The 13,430-nt window shown below is 43.6% G+C and overlaps 1 protein-coding gene across 3 annotated transcripts in view; it reads right to left on the bottom strand.

Moving 5' to 3' along the window:
- AP3B1 (adaptor related protein complex 3 subunit beta 1) overlaps positions 1 to 13,430 on the bottom strand; it is a 1,440,584-nt gene that overhangs the window by 1,218,179 nt on the left and 208,975 nt on the right. For all 3 annotated transcript variants that reach the window (XM_069223388.1, XM_069223395.1, XM_069223382.1), the window contains exon 4: positions 9,585 to 9,680. In XM_069223388.1, coding sequence (XP_069079489.1) covers positions 9,585 to 9,680 — 96 coding nt within the window. The remainder of the gene's footprint in view (positions 1 to 9,584; positions 9,681 to 13,430) is intronic.

Genomic DNA, 13,430 nt, shown 5'->3' with positions numbered 1-13,430 from the left:
CGAATGGCATGTTGAGGACTGCCTGTTGTATTTTTGGCTTGAATCCTGAACACCTAAGCCAAGCGTGCCTATGTATAATGATACTAGTATTAATACCATGTGCTGCGGTATCTGTGTTATCGGTTGCACACCTAATGGAACTATTAGAGATGGTCGGACCCTCTGAAACTATCTCTTGTGCCCTTTTATGATGTTCTTATGGAAAGCACTGGAAGATATGCTCCATTTCGTCTCAGTGGGCCCTGTTGTATCAAGCCAAAAGTGCCTGTGAATTGGCAATAAGTCAGTGATTGGGAGCTTGTGCAGTCACTCTTTTTCTCACTGTATCTAGTTTTTTACTTTCCTTACCAGGAGGGGGCACATCTCCTGTGGATCGACTATTGGCACATTTTCATGCTGTACTGATGACTATGGTGTCTGGAGGAATTTAAGCCTGTATAAATAGGTCTGTAGGTGCCGCCTTATATTTCTTATCCACCCTCTGGGTGATAACCCATGACTTTACAGGTTCTTTAAAAATATCATTGCCATGTATACGCATGGCAGGTAACATCAGTAAAAACAGACTCTCTTTATGTGTGGTAGTCACGGTGTCGAAGAGGAAGTACTCTTCAACAGGGTCAGTGTGCAGCTGGACATTGTGGTATACGGCTGCGTCTGTCATGACCTGCTGACACGATGTTGTGTCTTCAGGTGGTGATGGCCGTGCTGGATATAAGTCAGGGTTATTTGGCAGGATGGGATCTGGATCATATGAAACCCATGGAGCTAGTCCTGTGGCATGTCACCCAAAACATTCCCTTGAGGTAGTGGTGAACCCTGTGGTGAAAACTGTGGTTGAATAAGTGGTGTAGGAATTTGAGTAGGTGGTGGAGGGGTAGAAGGAAGCACTGGCAAGTGTGGTGGAGAAGGTTGAGGTCGAACTGGAGCCTTGTCCTTGGAGACCTTTTGATGGGGAGGAGCAGTGTCCAAGGCCTCTTCAAAGGTGAGCTTCCTTTTGATTAGAAAGGAGGAGGGAGGCAATTATTCTCCCTGTTCTTTTTTTTGTTAATTATGGAGTTGGCGCTGACGAGCGTCCATTATTTCTAACATGGGCTCCACTGGTGAAGCTGCTTCGGAGGAATGACTGGAGTCTCTAGAAGTGACAGTCTTATGTTCTGACATTTTCAGAGTCAAAGTCTTGTGTTGAGTCGAAGCTGTCGGCTCCGAAGTGGTTGCAGAATGATTTTTGCTCAGTGCCAAAGGGCTTGGTTCGATGGATCTGCTCGATCCCAAGGCTGCCTGGGATATTGCCAAGCCGAAGGTCACTGCCAAAGATTTTTTGGTCTTGGCTGGTTTTTTTTTTGGTCTTGCCGGAGGGCATGGCATCCAAAGGGGATTTTCGGATCCAATCATGGCCCGGAGGCAGTGGTGGTCCGGCGAACTGTTTCTGAGGCTTCTTTAAAGCCTTAGTATGGGGAGTATGGTCTGTTCTACTCATGGGTTGCGCAGAGGTTACTGGCTGGTTCTCAATTTCCGAATGGACATCCGACTCTGAATCTTAAATGGAGAAGGCCTCCTCCTGTTCCTGCTCCTCCTGCGCGTGCTCTTCCCCGAAGATATCCGGAGTGTCGTCTGATGTTTTAGACGCCATCTATAATCTAAGAACTCTTCAATCCCGGAGCGTCTTCTTGGGTCGAAAGGAACGGTAGGCATCACAGGTTTGTTCGTTGTGGTCCGGGGAGAGAGACAAATTACACACCAGATGGAAAAAATGTGAGTGGCATTGAGGGCAAAAACGAAAAAGAGTACATTCCATTAGACCTGTGTAGTCCAACACCAAGTGGAAGATTAGGCTTGAAATTGGCACGGAGGACACCCAGAAGGGCCATAGGCCAGCTCCCAGTGTGGAAATTCAGACTGACCACGAAATATATAGAAAACTTGATTGAATCACAATACTGTCTCTGAAACAAAGACAGAAGAGAACAGTTCAGAATACACCAAGCCGAGGAAATACCAGAGGAAGAAGAACATGTGTTCAAACACGACAGCCGTGTGAAAACAATTCAACAAACGATTCGATCCCCATGTGCAGAATCACCAAGAGGAGGAGTGATAAGTTCGCCATCTAGTGTTGGGCTTGGAGTGTTACAAGTTGTGTCTCTTCGAAGAAGCTTTTTTGTGTCACAAGATCGAGTGACTCCTCCTCTCGTTGATAGTGCGCATGGGCATCGAGTCCTTTGTTAAATTGTTTTCCCGCAAGAGGGTGAAATAAGGAGTGAAGAATTGTATATGTACATACATATAGCAAGTAAAGAAGATGTCCATGCAATGTATACACATATTTACATAAGAAAAGTACCACAGCAGCTACAGGCTTCCAGGAAGGAGGGAGGGTGCATGTGAATCTGCAACACTACATGCCACGAACAGATGTACACTGGGTAAGTGACATTTTCCGTTCAACAGCATGTGCAGCTGCAGATATACATGCTTTGCATAGACTAAAAAGCAGTCCCCTCCTAAAGTAATCGGTGGCTAGCCTGTAGGAGTTGGAGTACTTCAAAATAGTGTTTTAAGCACTGCTTAACCAACATTTATGGCGAGATAGCACATCCAAACAGTAGTGTTTAGTAAATGTGTGTGGTGTGGACCTTGTGGCTGCTTTGCATATATCTGCCATTGGTATATTTCCTAAGAATGCCATTGAAGCTCCTTTCTTTCTAGTAGAATGTGCTTTAGGAGTTACTAATAGTTGCCTTTTAGCTTTAAGATAGCAAGTTTGAATACACTTTACTATCCATCTGGTCAATCCTTGTTTGGAAATAGGATTACCTTTATGAGGCTATTGAAAAGCCACCATAAGTTCTTTAGATTTTCTAAACTCTTTTGTTCTGTTTATATAATACATAAGAGCTCTTTTGAGATAAAGAGTGTAGAAAGCTCTTTCAGCAACTGAATCTGGCTTTGGAAAGAAGACTGGCAATTCCACTGACTGACTGATTTGAAATGGTGAAACCACTTTGAGTAGAAATGTTGGATTTGTCCTAAGTACTATTTTGTGTTTGTGAATTTGGAAGAAAGGTTCTTCTAAAGTGTATGTCTGAATTTCACTTAATCTCCTTAAGGAATAACTGCTAACAGGAAAGCAACTTTCCATGAGAGAAACTGAAGAGCGCAACAAATGGTGGACCCATAAGCCTTGTGAGCACAATGTTAAGATTCTAGGCAGGAGCTGGTGGAGCTCTAGGTGGAATATCTCTTTTAAGGACTTCCATTAAAGCTTTTATGACAGTAATTCTAAACAAAGAGGTATGCTGTCTGTTTTAGAGGTAAGCTGATATTGCTGCTAAATGAATTTTAATAGATGAATATGTAATATTTGCTTTTTTGTAAGTAAAGCAAATAACATGCAATATCCTGTACCGATGCTTTAAGTGGATCAATGTTTTTGGGTTGACAGTAATATACAAAACGTTTCCATTTAGCTGCATAGCACTGCCTGGTTGTAGGTTTACCTGCTTCTATTAGAATGTCCATACATTCTAATGGAAGCTGTAGATATCCAAATTTTATTACTTCAGGAGCCAAATCGCCAGGGTGAGCATACTGGGATTGAGAAGCCTGATCTGACCTTTGTTTCGAGCCAATAGGTCTGGTCTGTTTGGGAGCTTGTGATGTGGTACTACAGAAAGATCCCACAGTGTTGTGTACCAGTCAGAGCTACGGGTATCATAGTAAGAGAGGTGTGACGAATCTTGTTGACCAGAAATGGAATTAGTGGGAGAGGGGGGAAAGCGTAAGCAAATATCCCTGACCAATTGATCCATAGAGCATTGCCCTTGGATCGAGGGTGTGGGTACCTGGATACAAAGTCATGGCATTTTGTGCTTTCAACTTGGTGCAAAAAGGTCTATTTCTCGTGTTCCCCACATGTGAAAATACTGTTGAATTACTTGTGGGTGAATCTCCCATTTGTGTATTTGTTGCTGCATCCTGCTTAAGAGGTCCGCTATTTTGGTTGTGTATCCCTGGGATATACTCTGCTAATAGGTGAATGTGATTGTGAATTGCCCACTTCCAAATTGTGCTAGAAGGGACAATTGAGATGAGTGTGTCCCCCCGCTTCTGCAGATAATACATTGTTGTCATCTTGTCTATCCTTATTAACACTGTTTTATATGTGATCTGTGGTTGATATGCTTTGAGTGCTAAGAACACTGCCAGCAATTCCAAGTGGTTTATATGATAAGTCTGCTGGACTGAGTCCCATTCTTCCTGTATCGTAAGATTGTTGAGATGGGCTCTCCCACCTGTCATTGATGCATCTGTGGTGATTATGGTGGGAGGCACAGGGTCCTGAAATGGCTGCCCTGTTGATAAGTTAGTGAGATTCCACCATTGCAGAGTTGTAAGTCTGGTGGTCCAACAACACTAGATCGTGAAGTTGACCCTGTGCCCGAGACCATTGTTGTGAAAGACACTGTTGCAGGGGTTTCATGTTTAGACGTGCATTGGGCACTATTGATATGCAGGATGCCATAATTCCCAAGAGTTTCATAATAAACCTTACTGTGTAAGTTTGATTGTATTATTATAGTAGAGATACGAGACTGTGGAACACTTTAATGCTTTGTGGGTTTGGGTAGGCTAATGCTGACTGAGTGTTCAGAATTGCTCCCAGATATGGTTGTATTTGCGCTGGCTGAAAGTGAGACTTTGTGAACCCTAGCATGTGTAGGGTATCAATTGTGTATTGAGTGTGCTGTTGATAGGTTTGAATGGTGCTGCTTATATGAGCCAGTCGTACAGATAGGGAAAGACATGTATATACTGTCTTCTGAGGTATGCTGCAACCACTGCTAGGCATTTGGTAAATACCCTGGGGGCTGTTGTTACCCCAAATGGTAGCACTTTGAATTGGTAGTGCTTGCCTGCTATCATAAACCTAAAGTATTTGCGGTGTGCTGGATGTATGGCAATATGGAAGTAAGCATCTTTTAGATCTGATGCTGTCATGTAGTCTTGTTTTTGAAACAAGGGGATGACATCCTGTGGAGTGACCATGTGGAAATGCTCTGAGAGAATGTACTGATTGAGAGGTCTGCGACTGAGGATTGGTCCGAGAGTGCCATCCTTTTTTGGTATGAGGAAGTATAGAGAATATACTCCTGTTCCTTGTTGAGTGATAGGTACTACCTCTTTTGTACCTTTGAGTAGAAGAGATTCTACCTCTTGTTTTAGCAGAACAATGTGTTCCTGAGAAAGCCTGTGTGAGCAAGGGGGAATATTTTGTGGAGTGGATATGAGTCCTAGGCAATAACCATTGTGGATAATTGACTGTACCCATTGATCTGATGTAATTTTGTGTCATTCATGGTAGAAATGTTGCAGTCTTCCTCCCACAGGAGATGTGTGCTGCGTGGGGATGCAGAGAAAGTCACTGCTTTGATGAGGTGGAGGAACCTCTTGGGGCAATGGATTTGCTCCTACTTCTGAAGCTGTGTCCTCTATAGGATCCTCTGAAAGATCCCCTAGAATAATACTGTTGTCCCTGATTTTGTTGGGACGTAGAGGCCTCTGATGTTTGGGGTTTAAAACCCCCTCTGAATTGGGGCTTCCGAAAAGTACCCCGAAAAGGTTTTGTGTAAAGGGCACCCATGGCTTTTGCTGTATCTGAGCCCTTTTTTAATTTTTCAATAGTGGTTTTCACCTCTGGTCCAAATAGTTGCTGTTTGTTAAACGGCATATTAAGGACCGCTTTCTGTATCTCAGGTTTGAATCCTGAGGACCGCATCCAAGCATGCCTTCTGAGCTTAACGCTAGTATTTATTCCCCTAGCTGGGGTGTCAGATGCGTCTAGGGCAGATCTAATTTAATTGTTGGCAATAGCTTGTCCTTCTGCCACTACCAGCTGTGCCCTTTTTTGGCGTTCGGTAGGGAGATGCATCTCGCCCCAATGGTCTCTGTCATACCTGGCTAAAAGAGCTTGGGAGTTGGCAATTATCCACTGATTTGCAGCTTGAGTTGCAATTGTTTTACCTGCTGCATTGAATTTGCAGCTTTCTTTACCAGGGGGAGGAACATCCCCTGTGGACAGCCTATTTGCCCTTTTCCTAGCTGCACTAACCACAATGGAATCAGGTGGCAATTGTTGTGTTGTACAAATTGGATCTGATGGTGCAGCTTTATATTTTTTGTCCACCCTTGGTGTTAGTACCCTAGCCTTTGCTGGTTCCTTAAAAATGTCAATAGCATGTTTTAGCATGACTGGTAGCATTGGCAAACATTGGTACTGTTTATGTGTAGAGGATAGGGTGTTGAATAGGAAATCATCCTCTATGGGTTCAGAGTGCAGCTGCACTGTGGTATGTGGCTGCTCTAGCAATCACCTGATTTTAGGCTGTGGTGTCTTCAGGCGGACATGGCCTTGTGGGATATAGATCAGGGTCATTAGATTGAATACCATCTGGGTTATACATATCCCACGGGTCTACATTATAAAGATTGTCACCCATATAATCCCCATTTGAAGAGGTAGGAGATTGTATAGAAAACTGTGCGGGTGAATGTGGTGGTGGAATATCAGGTGGTGGAGAAGTAGGAAGGAAAGGACAATGTGGTGGAGAAGACTGATGTACTGTCATTGGCTTCTCCTTGTGCTTAAATATTTTTGCAGGTGAAGGTCCAGCTTCCAGACATTCTTGGAATTACAGTTTCCTCTTCGTTATAGGAGGAGGAGAGGCAACTTTCCCTGTATCCTTTTGGATTTGGATTTTCCTCTGTTTAAGGTCCATCGCTTTCAGAATGGGCCTAATTTCTGTTGAATCCTCCGCAGATGGAACATGTTTACTTCCCACAAATGTATGCCCCGAAAGCTTGGTGATTGACTGCTTTAAATCGGGCCAAAAATTGGTTTCAGAAGCAGATGGAAGTCTTTTCAGCTCTGAAGAGGAGCTTGGAAGCTTCGGCTCCGAAGAGGAGCTTGGATGTTTCGGCTCTGTTGTGGTATGCACGCGTTTCGGTTCCGAAGTGGAAGCTTCAACCTTGCGACTCGACCCTGAAACAGGCGTGGCAGTCTGATCGGTCAAATGCATTTTGGCTTTCTTCGAAGCCGAACCCGAGGGCCGGTTGTCGAGATGTAATTTTCAGGTCCGACCATGGCCAGCAAGCAGTGGTGGACCCAAGACCATCTATGCCAACTTTTTAAATTGGTTTTGGTGATGGGAAGGGGCTGGTGTACCTATGAACTGCGCTGTAGGAATAACCTGGCTGTCCCCATCTGAGTCACGGTCGGAATCGGAGTCTGTGATGAAAAATGCACTCTGCGCCTGTTCCTCGCCAAAAATGTTGGGCCTTTCGTTCGGTCAACTTCAATGCCATCTCTAGCTGACTCGCTTTTTGATCCCACAGTGTCTTCTTGGAGCGGAATGATCGGCACGCCTCGCAAGTTTCCTCCTTATGATCCGGAGAGAGGCAGAGGTTACACACCGAGTGTTGGTAGGTGTAGGGGAACGTGGCGTGGCACCAACGGCAGAATTGAAATGGAGTCTGATCCATGAGCCTGTGACGCAGAAGGCCCGAGAAGGGCGTCAGAAAGGGCGTTTAATCAATCCTGACGCTACAATCGGATCGAGTGTAGTTAGGAAAACGAATTTGAAAAACGATACAGACGTTTAAAGGAAAGATAGAGAAGTTCAGATAGTACCGAACCGAGATCTACCGGAGCGTCCAAACCAGTCAGCGGAAAGGACTCGATGCCATTCGCACTATCACTGATAGGAGGAGTCACTCGATCTTGTGACTCGAAAAAGCTTCTTCGATGAAAAACTACTTCCTTAGCAGGTCTTAAGGCTCTCCTACTAGATTTTAGTCAGGACTCCAGGCGTGGTGTCAATAAAGAGTTAACCGATGTCGACGATGCCCCTAATGGTGAAGGTGAAGCTGGAGGAGGAGGGGCCAGATCCACACTTCGTGCCGGAGTAGACTGTGCCGACGTCACTCAAGGTCTATCTGCCACCAGTACCGGTGCCATCATCTGGGGTAGAGGCTGTGTCATCTCTGGTGCCGAGCCAGTGCATTCAAAAGGGACTGATGGTAGGAAAAGCATAATTGGAGCCTGCTTGTACGGCGCCGGCATCCCAAGTGTAAAGGCCAACAGACCTGTGGAGCCAGTAGGTACACCAGAGGGGACCATTCCTTTATTAAAAATGCTAAACATAGCATTTAGGAACAGAGACGGATTGTCTCCCGGAGCCGGAAAGGCAGAATTCTCCTCCTGTTCCCCTTGCGGAGGTTGGGCAAAAACTGACACCCAAACCCTGAACTCCTGACCTTGAGTGGATGCAGGGGAAAACTGAGCCACAGGACTCTCAGGCGACGCCGAAATCTCCAAAGACAGTGCAGGAGACGCCTCAGGTGACTTTGGCTGGGGAGATAGAGTGGGACTAATTTCCCAAGTCGCGCGGTGCTGTGATCTCGAAGTCTGAGATACAGACCGAGGGCTGTCATCTCTGGACGAACTGCGCCACGATCCATGACGACGACGCTTCTAGTGGTATCTCGATCTCTGTGCGACTAAGTGTCCAGATTCTTGGATCCACTACGTCCTCTTTTCTCTATCTTAGCTTTCGAAAGAAAGCGCTTTGCCTCCCTTTCTTTCAGAGCTTTAGGGTTCATGCTGTGGCAAGACGAACAACCTGTGACATCGTGATCCGAGCTTAAACACCAAAGGCAGCTCTCATGTGGATCCATCACAGATCTGTGACCTCCGCACTCACTACAAGGTTTGAAGCCGGATTTCCTTGGTGGAGACATAATAGCACTGTAAGAAATTCCCTCAAAACAGTTGAGAAAACAACAGAGAGGTAGAAAACCATTAGCATTGAAGGTGTGGAAAAAAGGGAACTGACATCAGCACGCCAGCGAGGACTTCTTATGACTCCGATGACGTCAGACAGAGTCACGGGCGAAGCCGTGCTATTATGAGTTCCTCATCGACGTGGACAGCTAGGAAAAAAATTCCGCCTAATGCTGGCGCATTGGGAGAATTCATAAAGTGAGGAATCCACAGGTAGTTGTATCCATCAGAAATGTTTGTTCAGACTAAAGGTTTTTTTTTGTTTTGTTTTTTTAAATCACTATTCCACAAAGCCATGATTAGCTACACTAGTATTCACAAAGTTAACAGCATTAACTGCTCTCAGCTATTGCACCCTAAGGCAATATGTACATGCTGATTTTAACTATGAACAATAGTGACCCAAGCATAATCTTACAATGGAAGCTAAGGAGTCTACTAGAGTTATCAAACTTTAAACAAGATTTTTTCTGCTAGATTAGACCTTCCAAAAAATGACATTTACAGACGAAAATAGTCTTACTGTTCACAATGCTTCAACAGGTTTCTTAAAGTGAATCACTTTCTAGTCAGAATGCCCCAATATAGGATCTCTGGCACTTCTACTGCTACATATCTGGATAGTAGCAATGTGTCCTCCATACGCAAGGCTAGCATTGACCATCTTTTCTTAACACTGCACATTTCGGTTATGTCAGTGCATATATAAACATATTACTATAAAAAGCTGGGCTATACTTACTTTCAAAGCACGTTGGAAAGTACTGATGGATAACAAAGCCAAGTCTTGCTGCTCTTCTGCATAACGAACAAGGTAAACATAGACCAGTTTTTTGATCTGAAAAACAATCCAAAATCAAAGGAAATTTTGACAGGTTTACCACAAAACAACACAGTTTATACATCACAATAAAGTTAACACAATCACAATCAAGTTAAACAAAACATAACCAGCTTTTATTCCTTTGTAGAAATCAGTGTGAAATCTTGCTCCACATGAATAAAACGAAATTCTAAGCACATTTTCCCAAATCTTAATATGAAAAACTGGGTTGTTATGGGGTCTCTCTTTTCTTTACAATATCACTACCCAACGAGCTGGTGGAGGAACTCGCCCTACTGCGAATCAATTACAGGAATGCAAATAACTCCCGTCATCGCCTGGCCTGGTCCGCTCTAAGGGAGCTTAAAGCAGCTTCATATAGACTGTCAACTGGTAAAACGGGCATCACCAAACAGTACGATTTCGAACGTCAACGCAGATGTAAACACAATAGCAAAAAAAAAGCTGCAAACAAAAGAAAAGATCCCAAACTTCTCCAGAAAGGTAAGGTCCCAAAAACGTTATACAGCTACTTTTTAAAAAGCGGCTTACTATGTAAACGCGACCTAAGCTCAGAAGTTGTCTATAGGTTGGCAAAAAAAACATTATCAACCATGCACCTTAACAGTAATAAATGCGCTAACTGTGTGGAGATGGATTATTGTGTCACTTGGGACAAAAAGCATAACAATGTAAAATCACAGAAGGTTGCAAAACAGTAAATGTGTTCTTGTTCTGCTTGAGATTAGAGTCAATCAATAGGAGCCACACGAGGCGAGCGCACCGAATGTGCGGATGCGCAGAGAAAGCCCTCTCTTCTGGAAACCACTCTGTGACCAGGAATGGGAGTGCGCAGGGCTTCGTGCTTCCATCCTCCTCTTCCTAGTTACCGCCATTCAATGGCACAACATTCCTGGCTGTGAAACTAATCATAACAAGCCCGCATTACACTTACGGAACACAGCCAGATCGGTTTAATTACTTCATCAATATTCCAACATCAAACTTCATGACTTATTGACAAAACCGTTGATTATTACTGCTCTGTACCTGTGAATCGTACTACGTCACTTTTTGTATTTTCTGCTATAGAACTATTCACGCACCTGGACAACGGGACACAGTAGTAGGTCTCTGTAAAATGAAATTTACAGGACACCATTTTTAACCGTCACAAATGCCATTCAATTCTATTTTATTCAATAAGTGTGCTGCCGTGGGTTCCAGTCGCATTCAAGGATTAAGCACGATTCAAACAAAACGACATTTATAGAAAGGATAAAGTGAAACGTTTGTTACGAAAAAGAAACGGTGAGAAAAGTTAGATGCTGGAAACATTAGTGCGTAAAGCATTAAATGTGAAATTAATTTAGTATAAAAGCGATAGATGAAATACAACTTTTCAAAAGTTGATTTCAGAGTAAGTTTAGGCTACATGTTAAGACAATCACAGTTCTGTTTTGCAAAGAACGATACACGTGTTTTTGGGATAGCGGGTGATTTTAGAGGTTGTTTCAGGGCAGTGGCATTCCATATGTGGTTGGCAGTACATGTAGTGTGCAGAGGTGTTTGAGCGTACCGGCAGGAGAATTAAGTAATAATTAGGGGAACGTATTCCTATGCATGAACTAATATAAAATCAGTTTCTAAAATATGAGAAAGTGTGTGGTGGGTAAAACAGGTGTAGGACGCACAAGTCCAAGTTTAGAGGACAGATCAAGAAGCCTTGGGATTTCGCTTAAACAAGAAAATGCTTTCAGTTTCTAAATAGATCTTTTTTTAAAGGTTCTCTGCCTAATAAATTAATAAAATATATTAAAGTTATGTGTTTATTTCAAATTCATAGTTTCACACTTTTTTGCTTCCAGTAAAAAAAAACAATAAAAAAAACAAGCATTTTCAATTTATTCATTCAAACGTAATACTCTTTGCAACTGACTTTTTCACCTAGATTCCTCTAAGCAGAAACAGAGGTTACCTCGGACAGAACGAATCCATCTAGAATATGCACTGGCAAAGCCAATACGTCTCGTCTATGCAGCTTTGGCAATGTGTTTTAGCCTTACACTTGTTCACCAGCGGGGCTGCTGTTCAGCATGGCTACAAGTTACTGGCATAGAGGAGAGCGGAGTAGAGGGTCAGAGCGGAATGGCGAAAAGTGGAGTAGAGTGTCTTGGAGTGGCAGAAAGTGTTGTATAAGGAGTGGCATAGTGTGGAGTCATGTAGAGTGGCATTCACTGGAGTGGCATAGAGTGGACTGCTGTATAGTGCATCAGCATAGAGTGTTTCAGAGCATAGTCGTGTAGTGGCATTGAAGTCAGCATCGTACAATGCAGCAGTATAGAATGCAGTGGTGTACATTAGAGTAGTGCATAGAAGAGTGCAGTGGTGCAGAGTGGCGTGGCGTAGAGCTGAGTGATGCAGAGGCACAGAGTAGAGTGGCATATAATGTAGTGGAGTAAGGTGGTGCAGAGTAAAGTGCCATAGAGGGCAGTGACACAGATTGGAGTAGTGCAGAGTAGAGTGGTGTAGAGTTCAGTGGCAGAGACTGCAGTGTTTCAGAGTAAAGTACCAGAGTGCAGTGGTGTAAAATGGAGTAGAGTAGAATACAGGGATGCAGAGTACAATGCAGTGACAGACTGCAGTTATGTAGAGTGCACTGGCGTCGAGTACAATGGTTAAGAGTAGAGTAGTGGCACAGAGTGCAGTGGAGTGGCAGAGTAGACTGTTTCAGAGTAAAGTGAAGTGGTGCAGGGTAGAATGCAGCTGCATAGAGTGTGATGTAAAGTAGTGAGGAGTGTAGTGGCATAGAGTGGAGAGGCGCAGAGTACAGTGGCATAGAGTAGATTGTTTCGGAGTAGAGAGAAGTGGTGTACAGTGGAGTGGTGCAGGGTAGAATGCACTTGCATAGAGTGAAATGGTATAAAGAGGTGTAGAGTGAAGTGGCATAGAGTGCAGTGGTGAAAAGTAGACTAGACTGGCATACCGTGGATTGGCACAGAGTGCAGGAGCATAGAGTTTAGTGTTACAAAGTAAAGTGCATTGGTGTACAGTGTATTGGTACAGAGTGCAGTGGGGTAAAGTGCAGTGCTGCAGAGTGGCGAAGAGTACACTGGTGTAGAGTACAGTCGCGAAGAGTGTACTGGCACAGAGTAGGATGGTACAGATTAGAGTAGCGTGAAGTGGCGTAGATTGCAGTGGCGTAGACTGGAGTGGTGCAGAGTGTAGTGGCATGCAGTGGTGTAAAGTGAAGTGGTGCAGAGAAGAGTGCAGTGGTGTGGAGTTGTGCAGAGTAGAGTGGAGTATTCATGGTGTGGTAGCACACTGCCATTACAGACGACACATTTTCAACTGAAATGACCATTACATTTGCCCACAGACATAAAATTTTACTAATAAAATTTACAGCGCACAGACGAAAATGTGTGAAAAATTGCATTACCTAGTTTAATGATTCGTGTTGACCATATTAAAGCATTTGTTTCCAACACTCTTCAGAAATAACAAAAAATGTGTTTCATTTGTGCATTCATAATTCAGATATATTCTGAAATACTTCTACAGTTCTTTTAAACGTTGTTGTGTGCTAGGGAAAAAAAAAAAAAACTCTTTCCGACCCCCAGTATCCAAGCAAGATTGTCACATAAATCCTCTCACTTTGAAGTCAAAGAAAGAAAAGTAAATAAGTGTTCTTGCAAGACAGCGTCTGATGTTTGACATCGGTCTTTGAATGCACAGCAAATGTGACAAGATAAAAACAAGATT

The sequence above is a fragment of the Pleurodeles waltl genome, chromosome 1_1, assembly GCF_031143425.1.
Source record: "Pleurodeles waltl isolate 20211129_DDA chromosome 1_1, aPleWal1.hap1.20221129, whole genome shotgun sequence".
Lineage (NCBI taxonomy): Eukaryota > Metazoa > Chordata > Amphibia > Caudata > Salamandridae > Pleurodeles > Pleurodeles waltl.
The sequence above is the reverse complement of the archived record's forward strand: the minus strand, read 5'-3'. Positions and strand labels throughout refer to the sequence as shown.